The 27,232-nt window shown below is 49.1% G+C and overlaps 1 protein-coding gene across 1 annotated transcript in view; it reads right to left on the reverse strand.

The window, feature by feature from the left end:
• Positions 1 to 27,232, reverse strand: part of C2CD3 (C2 domain containing 3 centriole elongation regulator) — a 155,134-nt gene that overhangs the window by 86,724 nt on the left and 41,178 nt on the right. The window contains exons 8-18 of the mRNA XM_075333991.1: positions 19,055 to 19,199; positions 18,803 to 18,951; positions 17,643 to 17,831; positions 16,320 to 16,429; positions 15,716 to 15,834; positions 15,471 to 15,602; positions 14,437 to 14,838; positions 3,926 to 4,077; positions 3,065 to 3,305; positions 2,808 to 2,982; positions 2,537 to 2,720 (exon numbers count right to left, since the gene is read on the reverse strand). Of these exons, the coding sequence (XP_075190106.1) occupies positions 2,537 to 2,720; positions 2,808 to 2,982; positions 3,065 to 3,305; positions 3,926 to 4,077; positions 14,437 to 14,838; positions 15,471 to 15,602; positions 15,716 to 15,834; positions 16,320 to 16,429; positions 17,643 to 17,831; positions 18,803 to 18,951; positions 19,055 to 19,199 (1,998 nt within the window). The remainder of the gene's footprint in view (positions 1 to 2,536; positions 2,721 to 2,807; positions 2,983 to 3,064; positions 3,306 to 3,925; positions 4,078 to 14,436; positions 14,839 to 15,470; positions 15,603 to 15,715; positions 15,835 to 16,319; positions 16,430 to 17,642; positions 17,832 to 18,802; positions 18,952 to 19,054; positions 19,200 to 27,232) is intronic.

Genomic DNA, 27,232 nt, shown 5'->3' on the forward strand with positions numbered 1-27,232 from the left:
CTTCAAGCCAGAGCCTCAGGGGATGGTGAAGGAGCGCGGCATGTGAAGGCTCCAGCCCTGAAATCAACCTTAACAGCACCGCCGACACAGTGGGGTGAGAAGGGACATGCCGGGAGTCCAGATTGGACCCGCTTTTCTTCCAAATCTTTGAAATCAAAAATCAGAGGATGCATGTGTGTGTGTGACCTCCTGAACACAAAGCATTGAACTGGTTGGATTTGTCATCCGTGGAGTGTATATGCTCGGAGGGAGGAGCTACACTTTTTAGTGTAGTACTTTGTGTGTCCTCCGGAGGCAGAAGCTATACACGCATGGTCTGGGTCTCCCATAGGAACGATGAAGAAAATATATATTAGACACATAAGGCTGTCATGTGATGTAACATTTGTTACCATAGAAACAAAAAAGATCATAAAGCCAAAGACTTATCAGCAGCCCCTTGAATTTATCGCTCTTTTTTTGTTAAGGACTGTGGTTACCGAAAAATAACAAAATGTGTGTTTTGTTTTTTTGGGGGTGGGCGCGTTCAACGTACGTTTTAAAGAATGTCATATTTTGATAGATAGACTTTTATGGAAGCGGTGATACTAAATATGTTTATTTGATAACTGGGAGTGATTTTAATGGAAAAAAAAAAACAAAACACTTTTTTGTTCACCATAACACAGCACCATGTGGCCATAAAATGCATGCATTTTCCATGCGTTTTTAATCACCTCACTGAAATCAACGGGTGAACAATGCAAAAATAATTGACTTGCTCCACGTCTATGGTCACCACAAAACAGTAGCCAGCAAAGCTGAAATCTCAGACTTTGCTGGGGAAGGAAATGCATGCAGTTTTGTGCCACAAACGGCACCCAAAAACGCGGCAAAAAAAACCCTGCAGCGTGCGCATGGAGCCTTAGTCCCTTTGGTGACCACAGTATTGACGTATAAAGAGTGGCCATCTTTGAAGTTCATGCTATAGCGGAGCTTCAAAGGATGTATGAAGACGGCAGTAATGGGGGTCCTCATGGTAACCCATCGTTCCTCGCAATCACATCTTGGGGGAACGGTGGGCGGGCGCACCAGCGAATGAGCTATATAAATGGCGCTGTCACACATATGCGGCAGCATTTATAAAGTGAAAAGAGCAGCAATCGTGGCAGATGCCGGCTGTGTATCACAGCACCGCTCTGGAGCCGGCTCCATACACGCGTACCCAGACTGTGACGTACATGCACGGCAGGGTGCACAAAGAATGTAATAAATAAAACGTACTTTTAAAAATGCTGTCTTCCTTAGAAAGATTATGTACATTACACTGTGTGCAGAATTATTAGGCAGATGAGTATTTTGCTCACATGATACTTTTTATACATGCCGTCCTACTCCAAGCTGTATAGGCTGAGAGCCAACTACCAATGAAGTAAATCCGGTGATGTGCATCTCTGTAATGAGGAGGGGTGCGGTGTAATGACATCAACACCCTATATAAGGGGGGCTTAATTATTAGGCAATTTCCTTTCCTTTGGTAAAATGGGTCAGAAGAGCGATGTGACGGGCTCTGAAAAGTCCAAAATTGTGCGATGTCTTGCAGAGGGATGCAGCAGTCTTGAAATCGCCAAACTTTTGAAGCGTGATCACCGAACAATCAAGCGTTTCATGGTAAATAGCCAACAGGGTCGCAAGAAGCGTGCTGGGCAAAAAAGGCGCAAAATAACTGCCCATGAATTGAGGAAAATCAAGCGTGAAGCTGCCAAGATGCCATTTGCCTCCAGTTTGTCCATATTTCAGAGCTGCAACGTTAGTGGAGTATCAAAAAGCACAAGGTGTGCCATACTCAGGAACAGGCCAAGGTAAGGAAGGCTGAAAAACCACCACCTCTGACCAAGAAACATAAGATAAGACCTCAAGATTGGGCCAAGAAATGTCTGAAGACTGATTCTTCACAGGTTTTATGGACTGATGAAATGAGAGTGACTGTTGATGGGCAGATGGATGGGCCAGAGGCTGGATCAGTAAAGGGCAGAGAGCTCCACTCCGGCTCAGACGCCAGCAAGGTGGAGGTGGGTACTGGTATGGGCTGGGATCAGCAAAGATCAACTTGTGGGACCTTTTCGGGTTAAGGATGGAGTGAAGCTCAACTCCCAGACCTACTGCCAGTTTCTGGAAGACAACTTCTTCAAGCAATAGTAGAGGAAGAAGTCGCTATCGTTCAAGAAAAACATGATTTTCATGCAGGACAATGCTCCATCACATGCATCCAACTACTCCACAGCGTGGCCGGCCAGTAAAGGTCTAAAAGATGAAAAAATAATGACATGGCCCCCTTGTTCCCCTGATCTGAACCCCATAGAGAACTTGTGGTCCCTCATAAAATGTGAGATCTACAGGGAGGGAAAACAGTACTCGTCTCGGAACAATGAGAACATAGTTGTTGATCAATAATAAAAAAAATCCGCTAAAATACAACTTGCCTAATAAGTCTGCACACAGTGTATAGCGCACATATCTGCTCATTAGCCCATTTCCTAACCCGCACGTATCTTACCGGCACCAGATTTCGAAGGTCATCCCTCCTCCGGCAGAGAGGCCCTGCATGGAGAATGCACCGAGCAGCAGCCTCTGCACTGGAGTATCTGACGGAGCCACCAAGGAATGGCTTTGCCGATCATTGAAGACGGGATCCGGCACACAGAGGGTGGTGGCCGTACGTACGGGCTTCAGACTCAGGCCTGAAATACACAGAGAGGGGAAACCTGAATAACATGGAGTAAGGATAAACCTGTGATACACATGGATGGACACTGGATCCCACTCACCTCGTTCCGGAAGCTCGGAGTCCAAGCCGGACGCCACAGAAATCCCTGGGAAGAAATACTGGACAAAGCAGTCGGCTTCCCCCCACACGGTGGACTGCAGAGGAGCCAGACCCTTCACGTTTTCCACATGTACCTTAAACACGTGATCGGTGCTGCTCTCCGAGACCCTGCACATCTGAAAGACGGACATCACATGGTTAATAATGCTGGAAAGTAAAACCCCAGTGCAGGAGCATCCAGCCTCAGTATTCGGGTACCTCTGCTGAGGACTGCGGGGGGTCCAGGAAATGTGCCGGTCTTGGGATCTGGGTGGCAGAGGTTACCTCCTCATTTTTTAACCTCTGCAATGCCACCACTTGGTCCCCGGATCCTATGGCAAGCAGGACCTTAAGACGCCCACGCTCAGAGCTGCTTAACATGTCTACGATGGGGACAAAACTGTCCACCACCACCACTGGATACTGCGCTTGGAGCAGGAGGCGGCAAATTTTTGAGTCACTGTTAAAAAAAAAAAAAAAAAAATAATAAATACAGACAACATGAATCAACTAACTTGTATATTGACACCCCTAACCCCACCGATCAGAGGTTTGCAGGTTCTGCGGGACGCACAGCATAGAGCCAAAGCAGCACAGCGCCGTACCCTGTGTAGTGGCCACTCTCGGTACTGCAGCTCAACTTCAACAGGAGCTGAGCTGCAGTACCTAAGAACGGCCACTGCAAAGTGATGGGCGCTGTGCTGTTCCTCACTGTGAACATATATCCAGCCCCTGCGGGAGGCCGTATACAGCAGATTGTTGAGGGTGCTGGGTCTAGGACCCTCACTGATCTCATATATGACCTATGCCAAGAATTCTACATTTCTGCAGCAACCGGTCAGTTGGGTGACACTCCTGAGATACCACCACTGGCGTCACCTGAACTGTATGAGAAGAAAGAGTTATAATATTAGGGAAATGACCTGTAAAGGCATGAAGCCCATGCTAAGAGAACAGTACCTGCCGGTGGTGGTGACGGAGTGGGTGTAAAACAACTCATGGGTTCCCTTTAAACCAACCAAGTTCCAGAAGACAATATTATCAGAAGCAACAAGTGGCTCCAATATCCAGATATGTTACCTGAAGGACATGTAGAACTGATGCAAGGGGAGCTTGGCGAGGCCCAGGAGCTGGTCCATCCCTGGACCCGGGACTTTACTCCACACCTCAATGATCATAACGTTATTCTTCATCCTTTCAAGGAGACGACTTGTCAGAGTGACCGGAGCCACCTGGAAGAGAAAGGAGACGACTTGTCAGAGTGACCGGAGCCACCTGGAATAGAAAGAAGACGACTTGTCAGAGTGACCGGAGCCACCTGGAAGAGAAAGGAGACGACTTGTCAGAATGACCGGAGCCACCTGGAAGAGAAAGAAGACGATTTGTCAGAGTGACCGGAGCCACCTGGAAGAGAAAGAAGACTACATGTCAGAGTGACTGGAGCCACCTAGAAGAGAAAGGAGACGACTTGTCAGAGTGACCGGAGCCACCTGGAAGAGAAAGGAGACGACTTGTCAGAGTGACCGGAGCCACCTGGAAGAGAAAGGAGACGACTTGTCAGAGTGACCGGAGCCACCTGGAAGAGAAAGGAGACGACTTGTCAGAGTGACCGGAGCCACCTGGAAGAGAAAGGAGACGACTTGTCAGAGTGACCGGAGTCACCTGGAAGAGAAAGTAGAGGACTTGTCAGAGTGACCGGGGCCACCTGGAAGAGAAAGGAGACGACTTGTCAGAGTGACCGGAGCCACCTGGAAGAGAAAGGAGACGACTTGTCAGAATGACCGGAGCCACCTGGAAGAGAAAGGAGACGACTTGTCAGAGTGACCAGAGCCACCTAGAAGAGAAAGGAGACGACTTGTCAGAGTGACCGGAGCCACCTGGAAGAGAAAGAAGACGACTTGTCAGAGTGACTGGAGCCACCTGGAAGAGAAAGGAGACGACTTGTCAGAGTGACCGGAGCCACCTGGAAGAGAAAGGAGAGGACTTGTCAGAGTGACCGGAGCCACCTGGAAGAGAAAGGAGACGACTTGTCAGAGTGACCGGAGCCACCTGGAAGAGAAAGGAGAGGACTTGTCAGAGTGACCGGAGCCACCTGGAAGAGAAAGGAGACGACTTGTCAGAGTGACCGGAGCCACCTGGAAGAGAAAGGAGAGGACTTGTCAGAGTGACCGGAGCCACCTGGAAGAGAAAGGAGAGGATTTGTCAGAGTGACCGGAGCCACCTGGAAGAGAAAGGAGACGATTTGTCAGAGTGACCGGAGCCACCTGGAAGAGAAAGGAGACGACTTGTCAAAGTGACCGGAGCCACCTGGAAGAGAAAAGAGACGACTTGTCAGAGTGACCGGAGCCACCTGGAAGAGAAGAAGGGAATTTTGTTTACTTACCGTAAATTCCTTTTCTTCTAGCTCCTATTGGGAGACCCAGACAATTGGGTGTATAGCTATGCCTCCGGAGGCCACACAAAGTATTACACTTTAAAAAGTGTAACCCCTCCCCTCTGCTATACACCCTCCCGTGCATCACGGGCTCATCAGTTTTGGTGCCAAAGCAGGAAGGAGGAAACTTATAAATTGGTCTAAGGTAAATACAATCCGAAGGATGTTCGGAGAACTGAAACCATGACCCAAAAGAACAATTCAACATGAACAACATGTGTACACAAAAGAACAACAGCCCGAAGGGAACAGGGGCGGGTGCTGGGTCTCCCAATAGGAGCTAGAAGAAAAGGAATTTACGGTAAGTAAACAAAATTCCCTTCTTCTTTGTCGCTCCATTGGGAGACCCAGACAATTGGGATGTCCAAAAGCAATCCCTGGGTGGGTAAAAGAATACCTCTATAAAAAAAGCCGAAAAACGGCCCCCTCTTACAGGTGGGCAACTGCCGCCTGAAGGAGTCGCCTACCTAGGCTGGCATCTGCCGAATCATCGGCATGCACCTGATAGTGTTTCGTGAAAGTGTGCAGACTCGACCAGGTAGCCGCCTGACACACCTGCTGAGCCGTAGACTGGTGTCGCAATGCCCAGGAAGCACCGACGGCTCTGGTAGAATGGGCTTTCAGCCCCGAAGGAATCGGAAGCCCAAAAGAACGGTAGGCTTCAAGAATCGGTTCCTTGATCCACCGAGCCAAGGTTGACTTGAAAACCTGAAATCCCTTACTCCGGCCTGCGATAAGACAAGAGCGCATCGGGCCGGCGCAGGGGCGCCGTGTGAGAAATGTAGAGCCGGAGTGCTCTCACCAGATCTAATAAATGCAAATCCTTTTCACCTTGGTGAACTGGATGCGGACCCAAAGAGAGTAAGAAGATATCCTGATTGAGATGAAACGGGGATACCTTAGGGAGAAAGTCCGGGACCGGACGTAGAACCACCTTATCCTGGTGAGACACCAGGAGGGGGCTTTGCCTGACAGCGCAGCTAGCTCAGACACTCTTTTGAGTGATGTGACTGCCACTAGGAAGGCTACCTTTTGCGAAAGGCGAGATAGAGAGATCCCGCATCGGCTCGAAAAGTGACTTCTGAAGAGTCGTCAGCACCCTGATAAGATCCGAGGGTGCTAACGGACGCTTGTAAGGTGGGACTATGTGGCCAACCCCCTGCAGGAACGTGCGGACCTGCGGAAGCCTGGCTAGACGCTCTTGAAAAAAACACGGAAAGCGCCGATACTTGTCCCTTGAGAGAGCCGAGAGACAAGCCCTTGTCCATTCCAGATTGAAGGAAAGAAGAAAAGTGGGCAAGGCAAACGGCCAGGGAGTAAACCCTGAGTCAGAGCACCAGGCTAAGAAGATCCTCCAAATCCTGTGATAGATCTTGGCGGACGTTGGTTTCCTGGCCTGTCTCATGATGGCAATGACGTCTGGAGATATCCCTGATGACGCTAGGAGCCAGGACTCAATGGCCACACAGTCAGGTTTAGGGCCGCAGAATTCAGAAGGAAAAATGGCCCATGAGACAGCAAGTCTGGTCGGTCTGGGAGTGCCCACGGTTGACCCACCGTGAGGTGCCACAGCTCCGGGTACCACGATCACCTCAGCCAGTCTGGGCGACGAGGATGGCACGGCGACAGTCTGACCTGATCTTGCGTAACACTCTGGGCAGTAGTGCCAGAGGAGGAAATACATAAGGCAGTCGAAACTGCGACCAGTCCTGAAGTAGCGCGTCTGCCGCTAGAGCTCTGTGATCCGTGGACCGAGCCATGTATGCCGGGACTTTGTTGTTGTGCCGAGACGCCATTAGATCGACGTCCGGCGTTCCCCAGCGGCAACAGATCTCTAGAAACACGTCCGGGTGAAGAGACCATTCCCCTGCGTTCATGCCCTGGCGACTGAGAAAATCTGCTTCCCAGTTTTCTACGCCCGGGATGTGAACTGAGGAGATGGTGTAGGCTGTGGCTTCCGCCCACAGCAGAATCCGCCGAACTTCTCGGAAGGCTTGACGACTGCGTGAGCCGCCCTGGTGGTTGATGCACGCAACCGCTGTGGCGATGTCCGACTGAATTCGGATCTGCCTGCCCTCCAGCCACCGCTGGAAGGCCTTTAGGGCTAGATACACTGCCCTTATCCAGAACATTGATCTGAAGGGAGGACTCTGTCGGAGTCCAGGCTCTCTGAGCCGAGTGGTGGAGGAAGACCGCTCCCCACCCTGACCGACTCGCGTCCAATTGTGACCAAAGCCCCGGCTGGGGGCCGGAAGGATTTTCCCTTCGCCCAGGGAGTGGAAAGAAAGAGGGACGTTCTTGTCTAGAGACGTCGACCTCCTGTCACATTTGTGGTGTCCGATAGAAGCGGACGCAGACGAAACTGCGCAAGGGAACTGCCTCCCTTTTTGCCACCATCTTCCTTAGAAAGTGCATGAGGCGCCTCAAGGGGTGTGACTGGGCCCGAAGGAGAGAGTGCACCCCTGCCTGTAGTGAACGCTGATTATGCAGCGGAAGCATCACTATCGCTAAGAGAGAATGAAACTCCATCCCGAGGTAAGTCAGAGATTGGGTCGGTGTCAGTTTTGATCACCGAGTGGCCCTGAGAGTGTAGGACCGCCACCACTGCTGCCATCCGATGGCGAAACGCAGGAAACGTTGATGCTCTGGTGCAATCGGCACATGGAGATAAGCATCCCTGATGTCGATTGATGCTAGGAAGTCTCCTTGTGCCATCGAGGCGATGACAAAGCGGAGAGATTCTATCCGGAACCGTCAGGTTCTCACGTGTTGAGCAGTGTGAAGTCCAGAACGGGGCGGAATGATCCGTCCTTTCTTGGTACCACGAACAAGTTGGAGTAAAAACCGCGACTACGTTCTTGAAGGGGAACGGGAACGCAACTCCTCCTGCCTTCAGAGTGTTCACCGCCTGAAAACGTGCATCAGCTCGCTCGGAGGGCGGAGATGTTGTGAAGAAACGAGTCGGAGGACGAGAACTGAGCTCTATCCTGTAACCGTGAGACAGAATGTCTCTCATCCAACGGTCTTGGACATGTGGAGACCGCTCCCCTGACCTGGACCGCCATGCAGAAGAGTTTCTCTGGCTCTTCTGTAGCCTGTTGGACGATGAGATGGGGACCTAGCTGAGGGTGCTAAGGTCTCTTTGGTATGGGCTGGGTAAGCACGAGTCCATTCCTTTGGAATGCTCAATCGATTCATCCAATTGTGCGCCAAACAATCGGTCGCCAGAAAATGGCAAACCGGACAAGAGCTTCTTGGAAGCAGAGACTGCCTTCCATTCTCGTAGCCACATGGCCCTGCGGACTGCCACCGGATTGGCGGATGCTACCGCTGTACGGCAAGCCGAGTCCAGGACAGCATTCATGGCGTAGGATGAAAAAACCGACGCCTGGGACGTCTAAGACGCTAATTGCGGAGCAGAGTATGACCGCATTAATCTCAGACAGAGCAGCTGAGATAGCCTGGAGTGCCCACACTGCTGCAAGGCTGGGGCAACGGACGCGCCTATGGCTTCATAAATGGATTTCATTAGGAGCTCAATCTGCCTGTCCGTGGCATTCTTGAGCGTTGAACCGTCAGCCACTGCTACTACGGATCTAGCCGCCCGTCTAGAGACTGGAGGGCCACCTAGGAACACTGAGCCCAACCCTTAACCACGTCAGAGGGGAAGGGATAACGTGTGTTATTAATGCGTTTAGTAAAACGCTTGTCCGGGAAAGCCCTGTGCTTCTGGACAGCATCTCTGAAGCATTGAGAGCCACGTCCGGACAGAGTCCTGGGCTGCGACCTCCGCCTCATCCTCTAGAGAGTCCTCAAGCTGAGACTCTTGATGAAGTCGGGGAAGATTCTAAGCAAGCTCGCTTAGCCGGTCTGGGACTGCAGTCCGTGCCGGAGTCCCCCACGTAATAAGTAGAGGTCCCCCCAGGAGCCCGCTGCGTCGAGGACCGAGCGGGGCCTGTGAGCGATCCCGCAGTGCCCGGGGCCTGTGTAAGGGGCCTGTCTGGGCTGCAAGCTTCTAGTATCTTAGAAGACCATATGTCCATAGACTGAGCCCTGGAGCGTGAAAGTGACTCAGAGAGTTTTTCAGCAAAAGCTGCAAACTCTGTCCCTGCCGTCTGGACAGGGGACGCCGGCGGTTCTACCCGGGCCGAGTCCAACCAGTGCCCCAGGCTCCGCTGAGCGAGTGCCACATGGCCCGAGCAATGCTCACAGTGATCACTGAGTATGTACCGCCGAACTGTGAAGATGCATACAATATTATATATGTATATATATATATACAGTTCAGCACTCTAGGTGGCCCAGCCCGATGGGAAGAAGCCACCTGGCTTACCGACCGCTCAAGCAGTGTGTGCTGCTTAAAAACATGGCTGTCGGCGTTTACAGGGGAAGAGGGGGCCGTGGGCGTAACCCCAAAAGTGCGGGAATCTGGAGTCCCGGAGTGAAAAGTGAGGGGGGCGGAGGACAGCCAAGTGTGCTCCAGCCCTCACTGTCGGCGTCAGACCGACCGTCCCGCCCCTCCCCCTGACTGGCAGGTCCGGGGGCGGGAGTTTAAGGCACTAGGCCGCAAAAGCCGGGGGCTAAAGTTAAAAACCTCGGCCGGCCAGCAGGCGCGGTCGGCGCGGTAGTCCCGTACTACCCCCGCAGCCGCCGCCAAGTCTGAGGCCAAGGTGCTCCATGCACCGTCCCCGAGGGGACACTGAGTACCTGTGCGGGGATCTGTGCCGTAGATGATTAGTGAGGGGGGCGGAGGACAGCCCAGTCTGCTCCAGCCCTCACTGTCGGCGTCAGCCCGACCGTCCCGCCCCTCCCCCTGACTGGCAGGTCCGGGGGCGGGAGTTTAAGGCACTAGGCCGCAAAAGCCGGGGGCTAAAGTTGAAAACCGCGGCCGGCCAGCAGGCACGGTCGGCGCGGTAGTCCCGTACCAACCCCGCAATCGCTGCCAAGTCTAAGTCCAAGGTGCTCCATGCACCGTCCCTAAGGGGACACTGAGTACCTGTGCGGGGATCTGTGCCATAGAGTGAATAGTGAGGGGGGCGGAGGACAGCCAAGTGTGCTCCAGCCCTCACTGTCGGCGTCCGACCGACCGTCCCGCCCTACCCCCTGACTGGCAGGGCCGGGGGCGGGAGTTTAAGGCACTAGGCCGCAAAAGCCGGGGACTAAAGTTAAAAGCGCGGCCGGCAAACAGGCGCGGTCGGCGCGGTAGTCCCGGCGTCATACCAATCACTGCAGTCGCTGCAGCGTCTGAGGTCCAGGTGCTCTATGCACCGTCCCCAAGGGGACACAGAGTACCTGTAGATGCAGGGCCCTGTCCCTGATGATACTCAGTCTCCTGTCCGTCAGATTCCCTCAGGGGCTGCGGAGGGAGCCCGGTCCCAGTGCCTGGATGACCGGATAGGATCCCACTTCTCCCAGAGCCCCTAAGGGATGGGGAAGGAAAGCGGCATGTGGCTCCTGCCTGTGTACCCGCAATGGGTACCTCAACCTTAACAACACCGCCGACTCAGTGGGGTGAGAAGGGAGCATGCCGGGGGCCCTGTGAGGGGCCCTCTTTTCTTCCATCCGATAAAATCAGCAGCTGCTGCTGACTAAAATGGGAGCATGAGTGCATGTGTGCCTCCTTCAACACAAAGCATAAAACTGATGAGCCCGTGATGCACGGGAGGGTGTATAGCAGAGGGGAGGGGTTACACTTTTTAAAGTGTAATACTTTGTGTGGCCTCCGGAGGCAGAAGCTATACACCCAATTGTCTGGGTCTCCCAATGGAGCGACAAAGAAAGGAGACGAGTTGTCAGAGTGACCGGAGCCACCTGGAAGAGAAAGGAGAACTTGTCAGAGTGACCGGAGCCACCTGGAAAAGAAAGGAGACGAGTTGTCAGAGTGACCGGAGCCACCTGGAAGAGAAAGGAGATGGCTTGTCAGAGTGACTGGAGGCAGCTGGGCAGAGAATCCGGTGAGCCACGCCCCCAGAGAATCCGGTGAGACACGCCCCCAGAGAATCCGGTGAGATATGCCCCCAGAGAATCCGGTGAGACACGCCCCCAGAGAATCCGGTGAGCCACGCCCCCAGAGAATCCGGTGAGCCACGCCCCCAGAGAATCCGGTGAGCCACGCCCCCAGAGTATCCTGTGATCCATGCCCCAAGAGAATCCTGTGAACCACGCCCCCAGAGAAACCTGTGAGCTACACCCTCTCCTTAGACATATGCTCCACCTGGTGGGTTCTACGCTCTCCTCAGACATGGCTCCATCTGGGGGCTACGCCCTCTCCTCAGACATGGCTCCACCTGGTGGGCTATACCCTCTCCTCAGACATGGCTCCACCTGGTGGGCTATACCCTCTCCTCAGACATGGCTCCACCTGGTGGGCTATACTCTGCTCAGACATGACTCCACCTGGTGGGCTACACCCTCTCCTCAGACATGGCTCCATCTGGTGGGCTATACTCTCTGCTCAGACATGGCTCCACCTGGTGGGCTATACTCTGCTCAGACATGACTCCACCTGGTGGGCTACACCCTCTCCTCAGACATGGCTCCATCTGGTGGGCTATACTCTCTGCTCAGATATGACTCCACCTGGTGGGCTATACCCTCTCCTCAGACATGGCTCCACCTGGTGGGCTATACTCTGCTCAGACACGACTCCACCCGGTGGGCTATACCCTCTCCTCAGACATGGCTCTATCTGGTGGGCTATACTCTGCTCAGACACGACTCCACCTGGTGGGCTATACCCACTCCACAGACATGGCCCCATCTGGTGGGCTATACGCTCTCCTCAGACATGGCTCCACCTGGTCGGCTATAAACTCTCCCCAGACATGGCTCCACCTGGTCGGCTAAAAACTCTCCTCAGACATGGCTTCACCTGGTGGGCTATGCCCTCTCCTCAGACATGTTTACTTTCATGGTTGTTCAATGCTTCACTTGGCTCAGACTTTGGTTCAAAAAGGTCCTTACCGGACTTCCCGTTACAAGAGACTAGTACTTCGGACAGCAACTACATAATCTGCCTCCCCAGAATCGTTCTCTGCAAGTAGCTTGTACTTCTGCAAAGACGACAAAAGCTCCTCCAGACCCGTCAACTCCAAGCAGCCTCATCCGAGACTAAACTGTCCATATACGCCTCGCTCCAGGACTGCATGTCTTCAGGAGGTCTCACCCTCTTTCTTTACATTTTTGGGTGAAGAGGATGTCTTCTTCTTTCCTTCAGAGATATCTGGACGGCTCATGTGGACGACACCTGCGACAGGAAGGTGATATCTCTCAGTGACAAGATCGTCTCCGCCTTCTTGTTCGCTTTCCTTTTGAAGGTTTGATCTTATTTTCTCGGAGCCATCAACTGCAGGGATCGTCCCAGTTCCGAAAGAAGAAGATTTTCCAGGGTTAGTAGTCCAGCCAGTTCACAGCTCCCCTAAAGGACGGATTGTTCAAACGTCATCCTGGACTTGAACTTGCTCTACAGATTTGTATGGCTACGACGTGTCACATGGACTCCCCGGTCTGTGTCACTGGAACAAGGAGAATTCCTCACATCGGTAATCATACGTGACGCAAATCTTCATATTCCCACCGCTGAGTTGCATTAGCGTTTTCTCACTGTTGGTTCTCCTTATTCCACTTTGTCGCACTCACCTTCGGACTGGTGACATCTCCAGGATCTTCACTAATGTTCTCACTCCCCCGATGGCGCATGTCTGTGTCAACCAGGTGGAAACCATCCCAATCTTATGGGTTTTTGAGCAGGTTTGGTGGCAATCATTCTTTGTTTGGAGAATTTTCTAGTGAAGACCATGTTCAGACACAAGAATCTCCATTCTCTAAATCTTAGACTCCCTAGTGTTGACCGGTTGGATAATGAAGAGGAGTCATGTCTGACATCTTCCCAGTGGCAGTAATTTGGGGACATGACCATCACTACTCAGGTGGGTTCCAACCCCCCACCTGAGAAACTTTACTTTTTTTGAGCTGCAGTGTCTCATTGCACATGGTGTCATCGGACTCCATCTATTTTCTGTATAAGGGTTTTGGGCAGGACGGTCTTAGTTTTCAACACGATGCCCTTCATGCAGTTTCACAGAAGTATTTTACAACATTCCATTCTGTATTTCTGAAACAAGTCTGTGGACTCTTTGGATCGTCTCAGCCGTTTCCACAGAAATGTTTTTTGGGTGGTTTTCAGGTCTTCCTCTGCTTCCAACAGCTTTGTCCTTTCCTCTCAGTGGTGTTGTTTTTCCCACCCATCGACACTACTCTGGGACGTCATACGGTCGTCTGTCCCTAATGCTATTACTGAAAAAATAGGACTTTTGTACTTACTGTGTGAGGGTAGGCCTGGGCTATAGGCCATTTGTCCAGATGTAATAAGATGATCTGTGTGTGTAAATAATCAAAGTATAGATGTCGTTGCATAATTATGTGTGCCTATATGACAATTGCAAAGAAGCTTTATAATATGATTCTAAGATGTGTGTCCGCAATGTGTTAACAAAGATGATGAAGCTAAGGCGAGCAATGAAGAAAGACGTATTCATAACATACTGAGAGAATTTATAATCTGGTGGTTCTCACCAGCTGGGATGTTGACTCCTTGTTCTTGCTCCAAGGTCAAATGTGGTATTGTATAATCATGATTTTCAATACATGGGTCAGAAGCTGGCTTCTGCTCAAGCAGTGAACACGTCTCATTGTCTGATTCATTTATATCTGTGCAGGCCAATTTGAAATCCGTCTCTGTGACCCTGAAAAACCCCATTTGCGGTTTTCCCCAAAATTCCCAACCTTGACAACTGTAAAATCCCTCTCTCGCTGAACACATTGGGGGAGACTGCTCACACCCTATTCCTGGTGTTCCAGTCTGGGGGTCAGTTCTCGTTGCCTGTGACCTACAGTATGTGTTATTCTTCTCTGGTTTCGGGTCATGTTGGTTCCTGGTTGTTTTACAGTTTTCAGGTTTCTCTCTATTGCTTTTAGCACTAAACTGTGCAGCCTTGTGTATAAGAAGAGGGCATAGCCCATAGCACTTTTTATCTACTTGGTGTGGGGCGTAAACCCACGATCCTGGGTCCCCCAATGTGTTCGATGACAAAGGAATTTTATGGCAATGACAAAAATCCATTTTTTATGGCTGAACGGAACGCGTTACAACAGTTACCTGGGAGAAGCTGAAGAGCGGCTGGTTGCTGCCCCACACGACGGCAGAGCGAGACGCTTCCAGGGTAGAGAACAGTTTGCAGTTCAGGTATGGATTGCAGATGGAGGAATACGCCGGGTCGCACACAAAGTCCTTGCCTTCAGGCACCATGAGGACGACGTGCAGTAATAAGCCGCTCTCCTCCTCAGTGTCTAGTTCTTGATGGGATGGGGCTCCCCGAGGCCGCTCCGTCTGATGGAGGACATGCTGCTTAGCAAGTGGCGCGGGCTCTGGCTGCCGATCTGGAGGGTCCTCCGTACAGGTCGGATCTTCAGGTTCCATGATGCTCACATTGGGTCTCATAGATGATTTCTCTGGGATGTTGGAGAATTCTCTGCTATCTCCAGCAATGGCTACAGACACCTGAAATATGAGGAGAAAGAGCATTTAATTTCACAGTCTATAGTCATACTTTTCCCTCCATTATTACCAGCCATGTTCCCTCTAGATTGTGAAGGTGGTCTGAGCTGTAGTATGTTTGTTTAAACGTAATAAGAATATCTGTGTATGTAAATAATCAAAATGTAGATGTAGTTGTATAATAATCTGTCTGTCTATGTAGTAATTGCACAGATCTATAATACTCCCTGTTCAAAGTTGTATAGTCATGAAGGGGTTACCAAGGATAAGTGAACAGATGTACAAATAATGGAAGTTTTCAAATAATGAGCAAAAGTCTTAACAGTAATGTTCACACAGAAAGAATGTGCAAAAAACAAAGATGTGTTTTACAAGATGCTGTGAGAAATTAAGGAGTGGAGAACTCCCTGTTTAGCTTCAAGGCCAAAGTAGCTTTTCTGTATAATTGGGTGTCTTCCAATACACGAGTTCAGTTGGTGATGTATTCATTGTCTGATACATTGATATATCGGCACTGGTATACAGCTAATACGGCACCGTCTCTGGATATCCCAAACGAAGACTCCGTTAGCAGTCTTCACCCAAATTCCTCCCTTGACAGTATTAGCAAACAGCCCCTCTTGTCCCAGACAGACCTTCAGGGGCCCAACAGCCTCCAGTTCCCTCTGGTTCTCCAAGCAACGCACTGGAAGTGACTGGGAGACGGATAGATCCTGAGAGCGGAGAACATCGCGAAGGGACAGGACAGCAGAACCAAGACACCCGGGCTGGGGAGACAAAGAGCAAACCCGATGGTATAATATAAAAGGACGGGCAGAAACTTACACAGCCTGTAATCATGAGGGGGGTCAGGGTGTGAAGTATTGAGGGGGGACCATACCTTTTTCTGGGTGCTTTTCCTCATGAAGATTTGGAAGGTCAGGCCGCCGTCCCACCAGTGCTGGATCGTTTGTCCGTGGAACAAGACGGGAAACACAAACCTCTGCTGAAATTTCACAACTGCAGAAAAGGAAGTAAAAAGGTTAAAATGTATGAAGATGGTGAGTTTTATACTATACGTGGCGGATGGAGAAATAAGAGGAGGGTTCGGAGGTTGGTCTGACAGCCAAACTCTGCTGGGAGACACAGCGGACCCCCGATCTGACCCAGTTCAGTGCCGTCCCCCCCAAAGAGGCGCACACATGACGAATGTGAACGCACATAATAATCAGGCGTGATGGGATACAACATGCCCGACCTTTATTGCCTCTCCCCGGATGACACCCTCCATTGGTAGTCTAAGGACACAGCGCAGGTGATACCGTACAAGTCTGGAGTCTTCAACGTCAGACCCAACTGGATTGTTACAGAAGGATGGAAACGGAATTCTCTCTATAGATGAGATGTGGGTGCGGAGTCTGTAGTGACATCGCCCGGCTCTTCCAGTGTCCATTATAACAATCATACACGGCAAAGAGCACAATCCGGAGAGGAGGACCACTGACCTCCATTCACAATCTTGCTCGATACCAGTCGTGTTACTTCCGTGGCCACCGTGGCTTCTCCGGCTTTGTTCTTGGAGGACACTGGGAAATGGAATTCCACGAAAAAGGTTCTGGGAGAAGAGAAGAGACGAGACATGAGAGACGGCAACACAGAAAACAAGGTCTGCAAACGCTGAAACCCAGGAAAAGGCCTCAGCCATGATAAGATCAGTGCTGCTTCTAAAGACGGAGCCCCTGTGTGCCACATAGAGGGGGTGGGGGTTTGCTGGGCCCCTGTTTGCCACATAGAGGGGGTTAGGGGTATTTTGGTGCCTTTTTGCCACATAGATGGGGTGGAGAGTATGTTGGAGATGGTGCTTGCCGAATATAGGGGTTAGCGGTATTTCTGAGCTCATTTGCCAAATACAGGGGATTAGGGGTATTTTTGAGCCCGTTTGCCACATACAGGGGGTTAGGGGTATTTTGGTGCCCCTGTTTGCCACAGAAAGGGTGTGGGGGGTTTGTTGGAGCCCCTGTTTGCCACATAGAGAGTGATTTGATCTAGCCCCTATTTGCCACATAGATGGGTGGGAGTATGTTGAAGACCCTGTGTGCCACATAAAGGGGGTGCAAAGATTTGTTGACGTCCCTCTTTGCCACATAGAGGGGGTGGGGGGTTTGTAGGAGCCCCTCTTGGCCACATACACGGGGTGGGGGAGTTTGTTTAAGCCCCTCTTTGCCACATAGAGGGGGTGGGGGGTTTGTTGGAGCCCCTCCGTACACATACAGGCATGGACGGTTTGTTGGAGCCCCTCTATGCCATATAGAGGAGGTGGGGGGTTGTAGCCCCTCTTTGCCACATAGAGGGGGTGGGAGGGTTTGTTGGACCCCCAGCGTACACATAGAGGGGGTGGGGGTTTTGTAGGGATCTCTTGTTTGGGGTACTTCCAGCCACTAATCCGCTGAGTCAGTGCAAAATGTCTCTCACTTCGAGATAGGACATTAAATGCGTGAGATGAAATCATTGAGGAACTGATTCTGAGATTAAAAACTACTTAAAGCCAAAATGATCAGGATTTCATCCCACAAACAACATTTATAACCTCATCGACAGGAAGGTGACAAATGTATGAGTATGGGAGGATCCACCGCGAAAACCTCCAGCGATCATGAAAACAGGGGTCCGGTCTTTGGCAGGGGTGGTCGGTGGTCATGCATGTGCACTACCACTCCATTCACAGGCGGGATGCTGGGTCCCAGATCTTGTGATCGCGGGGGTCCTTGTGGTATTACTGCATGGAGCATCATTATCAGGTGACATTTTCCGAACGGTTTAGGACTCACCGTTTCGTGGCCGATGTTGGTCGCGGTGGTTTTCCTTTGCTGGGTGTCACCTGGTTGCTCTCCGGTTTGATCTTTAGAGACTCCACAATGACCCGTGCGGCGTGAATGCGACCCAGTAATGCAAGACGATCGATGCTCAGGTCCAATGTCTCAGATCTCGCCCCGTCCTTCCTCCATCGCTCTGGAGATCTGCAATGTGACTGCATTAGGCTTAGTGGCTTTATAGTCATTTCAGAAACTCTGTTCCGAGCCAATGTCTTGTGGTGAAATGACCAATCCCCCAGCACACAGGAAAGTGAATGGAGGATTCACCTATAGTCGGCGAGAGGGTTATTTCTAACATGTAAGGATAACTAGTGCAAGGGTGGGATTCAACTGCTGGGACCCCATTAATCCAAACAACGAGGCTCTAACATGTCCAGTTACATACACGGCAGCGCTTCACTTACTCTTCATGAGGTAGCAGGACAGAGGATAAATGGAGCGGCAGCCGTGCACCCAGCGGGGTATTTCAGAGCCTCATTTTTGGAAATAGTGGGTATCCCAGGGTTGGCCACATTAACACTGTAAATGTTAGGACTTAGGGGTACTTTGCACGCTGCGACATCACTAGCCGATGGTAGCGATGCCGAGCGCGATAGTCCCCGCCCTCGTCGCAGATGCGATATCTTGTGATTGCTGGCGTAGCGAACATTATCGCTACGGCAGCTTCACACGCACTTACCTGCCCTGCGACCCGCCTCCTTCCTAAGGGGTCGGGTCGTGCGGCGTCACACGGCAGGCGGCCAATAGAAGCGGAGGGGTGGAGATGAGCGGGAAGTAAACATCCCACCCACCTCCTTCCTTCCGCATAGCCGGTGGAGGCAGGTAAGGAGATGTTCTTCACACGCGGCTTCACACACAGCGATGTTTGCTGCCGCAGGAACGACGAGCAACATCGTATCTCCTATTGGTGCGACATTATGAAAATGTCCGATACTACACAGATCACCGATTTACAACGCTTTTGCGATCGTTTATCGGCGCATCTAGGCTTTACACGTTGCGATGTCATTACCGGCGCCGGATGTGCGTCACTTTCGATTTGACCTCGGCGATGTCGCAACGTGCAAAGTACCCCTAACTCTATAACTCTACTAATATCGAAAAACAGCAATTACCTAGAGGAAGCTCTGAATGATAACGCCTCCTCTGTCTCGCCGGGGGATGATTTACGCTCAACCGCAATTTCATGCTTCGTAGTTTTGGTTTTCTTTCTTCTTGATTTCGGCTGATCATCATTGCTGACGACATCGCTGTCATCCAATGTCTACAAAAGAAATAAATAAAAATGTAAAACAATGTGGAAAAAGGTTGCAGATGAATTAGTGTCTACAGCGTAGGACGATCCATGGCGGTGCGTCAGCCCTCACCGGTGCCTTGTAGAACAGATTCTCCAGCAGGCTCTGGTCGTACAGCGGATCGTTCAGTTCACTCTCGTTGTAGCAGTCGCTTCCCGCAATGGACTCCGGGGGCGAACCGGTCCCGTCCCAGAACTGGCCGACGGGGACAGGGGAACTGACAACACACAATTGTTGAGGATAAAGAATTGAGTATCCAAAAACACTTAATTCAGCCATTTCATAGACTCAGTTATATAGTTCAGTAGATGTGAACTAACACACATATTTGTGAATGCTTTTGTTTCTTATTAACATGTATATATGTATATTGCATATTCAGTGTATTTTCCTTAGACACAGTATATACCAGCACATGTAATTGTAAAGATGGCTGCTATTTCCTGTTCTACACCCAAGACAGATGGACAAAAGAAATTCTTGGAGCCTGGACTGACCAATCCAAGAAGGATGTGTAGATCTCTCTACGTCATGAAGCCCTGCCCTGCGATACTTGATTGGACTAAAACTTTTGTTTACACCCCCTTACTGCTCGGTTTAGAGTTTTTTCAAATAATAAAGATCACTTGGTCAAGAGCCAGTCATGGAGATAGATGTAACTGACTTGCTGTCCAGTTATTTTTCATTCTCGTGTGCACACATGACATTTTTAATTAGAAGCAGCAGCCGGATATCGAGAGATCCTTTGAGTCTCATCATCATCGTCATTTGGACCGTGACAATTGGCGCGCCAAGTGTGGGGCCAGCGAGAAGGGTGAGTCAGAGCTTCCATTTTCCGGACGTCTGGGGGCTGCTCCACAAGTATCCAGGTGTTGCTCGATATCGAGGACTTGATCACCCTCCGTTTCGCGGTAACCATCATATATATTGTGTGTGCTGTTTTACCTGTGGTTCGAGAGACACCTGGCGAAAGGGGGTGGTCACTAGTCCGGAGAATGGTAGTGCACCGGAGACCTAACGGTGTGACTGTCACTCGCCGGTGGGCTAAAAGGACCCAGCTCCCATAGGGGCTAGGTGTAGGTTTTAAAGTATCCGGCTGTCTGTATTTCTGAGCTGTAAGTAAGGTAGAAATGGGGGGCTTTTTGAGTAGCTGTTGGGTTGTATAAAGTGTATAGTTAATCAGGCTTGTGATTTCTCTGTTTGGTTCTCGTAGAGTTAATTGTCTGTTATTGTTCACGGAGGGAGAGAAAATGGAGGCTAGGGATGCAGCTGCTGTCTTTGTTCTGTGAAAAAGAAGGGGGGGAAGTTATCAATCACCCACTGCCTGCAGTTTTTTCCTTCTTCACTGAGAGCGAAGAGGCAGACTGCGGGGGTCTGGTAGAGCCCAGGGACATCCATGACAGTCTTTCTATTGAGAACGAAGAATGCGAGAGGGGGGAGCAGCTACATCCTTACATTCTTACACTCAGAGGAAGAAAAAAGGTGGGGGCCATATGTCCACAGCTGCTTGAGAAGGAGCAGAGATCGAATTACATAGCTACGTCCCTGCTGTCTTTTAGCTGAGAAGCAAGGGGGGTGAAGGAGTGAAGAGGCAGACACCGGGGGTTAAAACAGCGCAGCTCTTTGGAGTAAGGAGAGAGGAGGGGTCAGTGGAGGTGGCTGCAGCCTTTGTATAGTAAAGCAAGTTGTAATGATTTGAAAAAAAGACAAGTGTTATTTTGGTTTGGATTTGAGAGAAATTAATGCGTTTTTCAGTCTTTTTAAATTATTTGTTTTTGAACAGAAGTATGAGAACTAGCGATTCCCCTGTGTTGCGGATGACACAGCCACTGTATGTTAGATATTAAATATTAAATATTAGATATTAAATATTAAATATTGAATATTGAATATTGGATAGATAATAAACGAGGCGGGAAGGGTTCTGTTAACTTAAAGTGGAATTAGCGTATTCCCCTGCGGTTCAGGCGCAAGTCACTGTCTGCGTGGCAGACGAGGCGGGAAAGGATATCACTTTAGTTAAGGTAAGGGTGCTGGAGTTAGTGGATTCTCCTGCGTATTAGACGCGAGTCACTGTCAGCGTGTTACAAACGCGGACGAGGCGAGAAAGGACTCCGTTGGAACGGCCGATCCAATTAGAGCACTGTATACTCTGTTCAAAAAGTAAATATGTTGTTTTTAGTAGGAGCTGAGAACGCTGTCGCCCTAGTTACAAAAAAAAAAAAGCGGACAAATATATGAGATTGTAAAAACTTGTGTAAAATCGTTGGACTACTACTAGATGGCAGGCTGTAACCCATATTGATCTCTAGTGAGTTTATAATGAAGGACAAAGACCCTATTCACTGTGTGTTGCTGTTTGTAGAATCACTAAATGTTTTTCTCTAGCTGTGCCTCATTGTTCTTCTCTATGGATAATGGTTGGAGCCGGTCTTTTTTTAGCGCTAGTAATAGATCTAATAACTCAGGTTGTCTTTAAGAATAGATTATGCTTTATTTGTGACAGTAAAAGTCAAATAAAATAAAGCTCTTGTAGACACAACGCGTTTCAGCAGGAATATACTGCTTTCCTCAGGTGTCAAAGCAGTATATTCCTGCTGAAACGCGTTGTGTCTACAAGAGCTTTATTTTATTTGACTTTTACTGTCACAAATAAAGCATAATCTATTCTTAAAGACAACCTGAGTTATTAGATCTATTACTAGCGCTAAAAAAAGACCGGCTCCAACCATTATCCATATGCTTTACTCCCTTTCTGGGATTCCGGTTCTAATAGCTGCTGATGGTAATAGCTCTAAATTATTCCAAACACTTTGAGAGGAAGACTCACGACCGTAATCAGCTCCAGGATCTCAAGAGTCGGTGAACCTGGAACTAGGAGCGGTCATCTCCCCAGGATTACCCAGCTTAATCGGTTAACATCAGCCGTGACAACCCCATATCCTCCAGAGGATCTACATGATCATCACCGAGGTTGTGCGAGGGCGCACAACCTAATCAGGTGAGAAGCTTTCATTTACTATAATCAAATTGTCGCCACGGGTGCTTCTCATAGCGCTATTTTTTATTTCTAGTGATCATTGTTCTTCTCTAGAAGTCATTATATCTGGTATTAATCAAATCTCTCCTTTGTATGCTGGAATGCAAATCTACAGGCACTAAAAGTATCCCTGGTTTACTACGTAGTTCCAGCCACTCCCAGTACACCCAGGGAGTCACAACATGGATGCTACACCCGGAAGTCAGGTGCCTGGAACTTCCTGTGGCAGCCGTCTTGCTACACCCACTGATGGCAGTACACCTCATAAGCCACACCCCTCGCAATGGCTCTTTGTTCAAAGCTCTCCACCCATCCCCGGTGGGAGGTGTTCTGTGGTATAAATGACTAACACATTTGAATAAGTATAAATTGTATATTTGTTTACTCAGCTATCCCATACATGCAAGTCAAAGATAACTAAGTGAAATTTTTACTGAATTGATGAATAGTCAGAGATAAGAATGGAATGTGTCTTTCCCCAATAGTGACGTAAGTTTGGTTTAACCCTTAGAGTTCAGGATTTCACATTTTTAGTTTGCTGTTTATACCTGAATAGGGAATATTAGATTTCATGGGATGTGCGATATAATTTGTGTTGTTTTGTTTTTAATGGCGATTTATTTGAACAATATATTTTTATTTTGTGACTCTATCACCTTTTCTGTTTTTACGATTATTTCTAAACAATTTATATATTTTTGCAGGTTAGTCGCCCAGTCACAGCTGTCATTTAATCATGTCTCAGTTGTTTCTACTATGAAAGGTTTTTCTTTTCTTTATGGATACAGTGTTTATTGTAAGGTTTTTAAAATTTCCCAGTAATGTATATTGTTGTGAGATATACGTTATTTTCAGTGTTTGTTCTTTTTAAGTTTTAGTATGTGGCTAATTTATTACCTGCTGTTTTATCTTTTCTTTTAGGGAATACCAGTATAAAAACGCTGAATTTTGCTATATTGGTAAATAAACAATTAAACAAGGGGGGGAATAAGGTATTAATTATATTCTCCAGTTTCTTGGAGGGCGCAGCAGGCATATTAGATAGGTTTTGAAGCTGACCTTTTTCCCATAGGTTATGTTTACTAGATTACTATGAGGTATATCTGTTAACTGAAATAGGAAAGTCTTGTTTTATATGTTTATTTGTTTGTTTATTTATTCAGTATTCTCAGTCATGTGAAGTATAGATGACCACTAACTGTATTATGATCAGAGATGAAGTTATAAGAATGATCTAATGTATATTTTTTAGTTTTTGTTTTTATAGATGAAACCAGATGGTGGTCGATTCTGCACTGGATATGCTGCTGTTTACACCACATGAGGTAGTCTAAATTCGACCACTCCCTCCAATCCTATTGATACAGGAGACAGTGATGCATTAAATGCCTCTCTAGATGGGTAGAACAGGAGTGGGTAAGAGTCTTTAGAGGTGTATGTAGGTTGTAGATTTTTTCCTGTTGTCAAATGAATTAGGTATGCTGAAGAGAAAGTCTAGATCTGAGCTGATGGATTCGGATGGAGATCCTCGCACAGGTGCAGCTGACCAAGAAGCAGTGAACGGGCCTAGAGTTGAGAGTCTTTCACCAATACCGACCATGCCTTGGTGACACCGGTCACGTCAGTGACTTCTGTCACTCCTTGTGTTCTTAAATCCCTACAGGAACAAGCAAAGCAATAAGGAATGGAGTGTGACATGCAGGGAGCCCGCTGACTGAGGAAGGTCTGTGGACAAAGGGTGGTAAGCTTTCTCTGCCATGAGAGCTCTTCTTAAAGATGGCCCAGGTAACATCTGTGAAAGACAATTGTCAGTGTGTGCTTTTGTGACACCGGGTTCAGTACCCAGGTGGGCAGATTCACCCAGTCTTGTAAGACATGTGCCTAGAACGAAGTGAGAAAAAACTGTAAAGAGTCCGTAGAAACACCCTGCACCTACTCTACCCATTCTTAGAGACTGCAAACTGATTATAGATGTATATCATGAGCACGTTGTATGCAAGTCTGTGCGTGTTGTGTAAATCTCTCTCCAGGTTTAGTCAGAGGTATTCCAGTGCAGAAAACGACATTATTGTTGAGAAGCACATGAAGGTGGTATGTAAAGAAAAATGTGTTTACAAAAAGTGTATATTTTATAGGAAAGTGGAAACTAGTAAATCGTGTATAAAATGTATATGGTTTTCTTTTTGCAATAAGCAGGTCTTTATGTAAGATGTTTTTGGTTTAGCACAGACATGTATATTTTTATATAATTGACTGAATAGTGTGATAAACAGGTGTATTCTCCAATTCCAGATCTTAAATCAGAGCTATTAGCATATGGTCTCCAGGCAGGAGACTGATTGATCCTAAAGGACAAGCGAGAAAGAGCCATGAGTCAACACTAGAGGAGCTGATCCAACCACAGAAACATCTATGGATCCACACCTCGCATTGTAGAAGGGTTAATCAACCAGAGCTGCACTGAGCGTTCTGCTCATACTTATCCTTTTCAGAAAACCCTGTACAGTCTTAGATCAGCATTGCCAGAACAGTTAGAAGAGAGGACTTAGAGAACCTTGAGACATGGGAAAGTCCAACTACAAAGGGTGAGGACTCGCCTAGGAGTCCTTGGTCTCAAACCGGTGAAGAAAACCCCTTTCCCCTTTCCGCCCATGCCTCAACGTTCAGTTAGGCAGGTTTTTCAAAAGATCTTTCTACCTCTCTTCCTAAGGGAACACAGTACCCTTAGAATTTAGAAATGGCAGAAGTAAGTCTTTAGGGGGGACTGTTGAGGATAAAGAATTGAGTATCCAAAAACACTTAATTCAGCCATTTCATAGACTCAGTTATATAGTTCAGTAGATGTGAACTAACACACATATTTGTGAATGCTTTTGTTTCTTATTAACATGTATATATGTATATTGCATATTCAGTGTATTTTCCTTAGACACAGTATATACCAGCACATGTAATTGTAAAGATGGCTGCTATTTCCTGTTCTACACCCAAGACAGATGGACAAAAGAAATTCTTGGAGCCTGGACTGACCAATCCAAGAAGGATGTGTAGATCTCTCTACGTCATGAAGCCCTGCCCTGCGATACTTGATTGGACTAAAACTTTTGTTTACACCCCCTTACTGCTCGGTTTAGAGTTTTTTCAAATAATAAAGATCACTTGGTCAAGAGCCAGTCATGGAGATAGATGTAACTGACTTGCTGTCCAGTTATTTTTCATTCTCGTGTGCACACATGACATTTTTAATTAGAAGCAGCAGCCGGATATCGAGAGATCCTTTGAGTCTCATCATCATCGTCATTTGGACCTTGACACAATAACATAATAATATTTATTTATATAGCGCTATTGCAGTGCTTTACAGACATTGGCAACACTGTCCCCATTGGGGCTCACAATCTAGGTTCCCTATCAGGATGTTTTTGGAGTGCCCCTATTGTGCGCCGAGCATAAAAACAGTTCCCCGCTCGCCGGTGATGTATTTGCTCAGGCGCGAGATTATGGGCGGCGCTGTACATGACCTCACCAGCATCATCCTCGTAGCTGCCCATAATCTCGCGCCTGCGCAAATACATCACCGGCGAGCGGGAAACTGTTTTTATGCTCGGCCCGCGATAGGGGCAGAGCGAACTGCGCCTGCACGAGACTTCGCCACCAGCGTGGATGATGACGGCGGCATCGTCATCCATGTCAATCATGACAGGAGGACGGCGAACAGCGGCAAGAGGGGGGACAGGAGCCGAAATAGAGCCCACCCATCTGGCCAACACAAGTCATTTGCATAGGAAACGGTCAGATTTTATAAAGTTCTTTTTGGGGTCTGCAAGGGGGGTCAGCAACAAGGTGCACCGTCCTAGAATGCAGCCCAGGAGCTGCAGAAGGTGACACTTTTGTTTTAATAGTGAAAAAACTGGTGACAGGTTCCCTTTAAAGGGACAGTATCGCGTTTTTTATTTTTGTATTAAAAATAGTGATTCTGAAATCAAGTATTTCTAATACAAAATGAAAATCGTAGCTTATTTACTTTTTCTGTTATTCTAATTTTACTGTATGCACTGGGGGCCATGTTGGATTTGCTGTGTGTGTAACGAAAGTTACACACTCCTTTATGGCAGCCCCTGTGCATAGAGAATAGTGGTCGCTATCCGACCCTATGTTTAACGTTACAGTGGGCATATGCTGTGACCTGGACGCGCCCCCTGGGCTGTCCAGATCACAGCAGAGGAAGGAGTTCAGCCGCCATCATCGTGGAGCTCACAGCGTATGCTGTTTGCTCCACTTCACCCCTGTCAACCGCCGGGATGTGTGAGTACAGGCCGCCTCCCCTCCCCTGCCCCCATTACCGATGACACCGCCTCCCTCCGCTCTCCCCAGCCCCCGCTACTGCTACCGCTAGTTCCGCCCCTCGCCGTTCCCGTCTCCGCTCTCCCCATCCCTTCGCTCTCCTCAGCCCCCACTAGTGCCGCCCCTCCCCCTCGCCATTCCCGTCTCCGCTGACACCCCATCCCTTCGCTCTCCACAGCCCCCGCTAGTGCCGCCCCTCCCCCCGCCGTTACCGTCTCCGATGACACTTCCTCCCTCCGCTCTCCCCAGCCACCGCTCTGCTCGCCTTTGCTGTGTATGTGTGTGCCCGTGCCCCACTGCATGCGAGTACCGCCGCTGATGCTGTCTGCACGGCTGTGTATTATCCTCTCCTGTTTCATATTATCTGCGGAGCTGTGTATCTAATCCTCTCTTGGGTGATACACAGCTCAGCAGACCGCATCACCCAGGACAGGATTAGATACACGGCCATCCACACAGCATCACCCAGGACAGGATTAGATACACAGCTTAGCAGACAGTATCACCCAGGACTGGATTAGATACACAGCTCATCAGACAGTATCTAATCCTGTCCTGGGTGATGCTGTCTGATGAGCTGTGTATCTAATCCTGTCCTGGGTGATGCTGTGTGCACGTCCGTGTATCTAATCCTGTCCTGGTTCATGTGGTCTGCACGGCCGTGTATCTAATCCTGTCCTGGTTGATGCAGTCTGCACGTCCGTGTATCTAATCCTGTCCTGGTTGATGCGGTCTGCACGTCCGTGTATCTAATCCTGTCCTGGGTGATGCGGTCTGATGAGCTGTGTATCTAATCCTGTCCTGGGTGATGCGGTCTGCAAGGCCGTGTATCTAATCCTGTCCGGTGTGATACTCCTGCTGTCCTT

This window comes from Anomaloglossus baeobatrachus, chromosome 2 (genome assembly GCF_048569485.1).
Source record: "Anomaloglossus baeobatrachus isolate aAnoBae1 chromosome 2, aAnoBae1.hap1, whole genome shotgun sequence".
Taxonomy (NCBI): Eukaryota; Metazoa; Chordata; class Amphibia; order Anura; family Aromobatidae; genus Anomaloglossus; species Anomaloglossus baeobatrachus.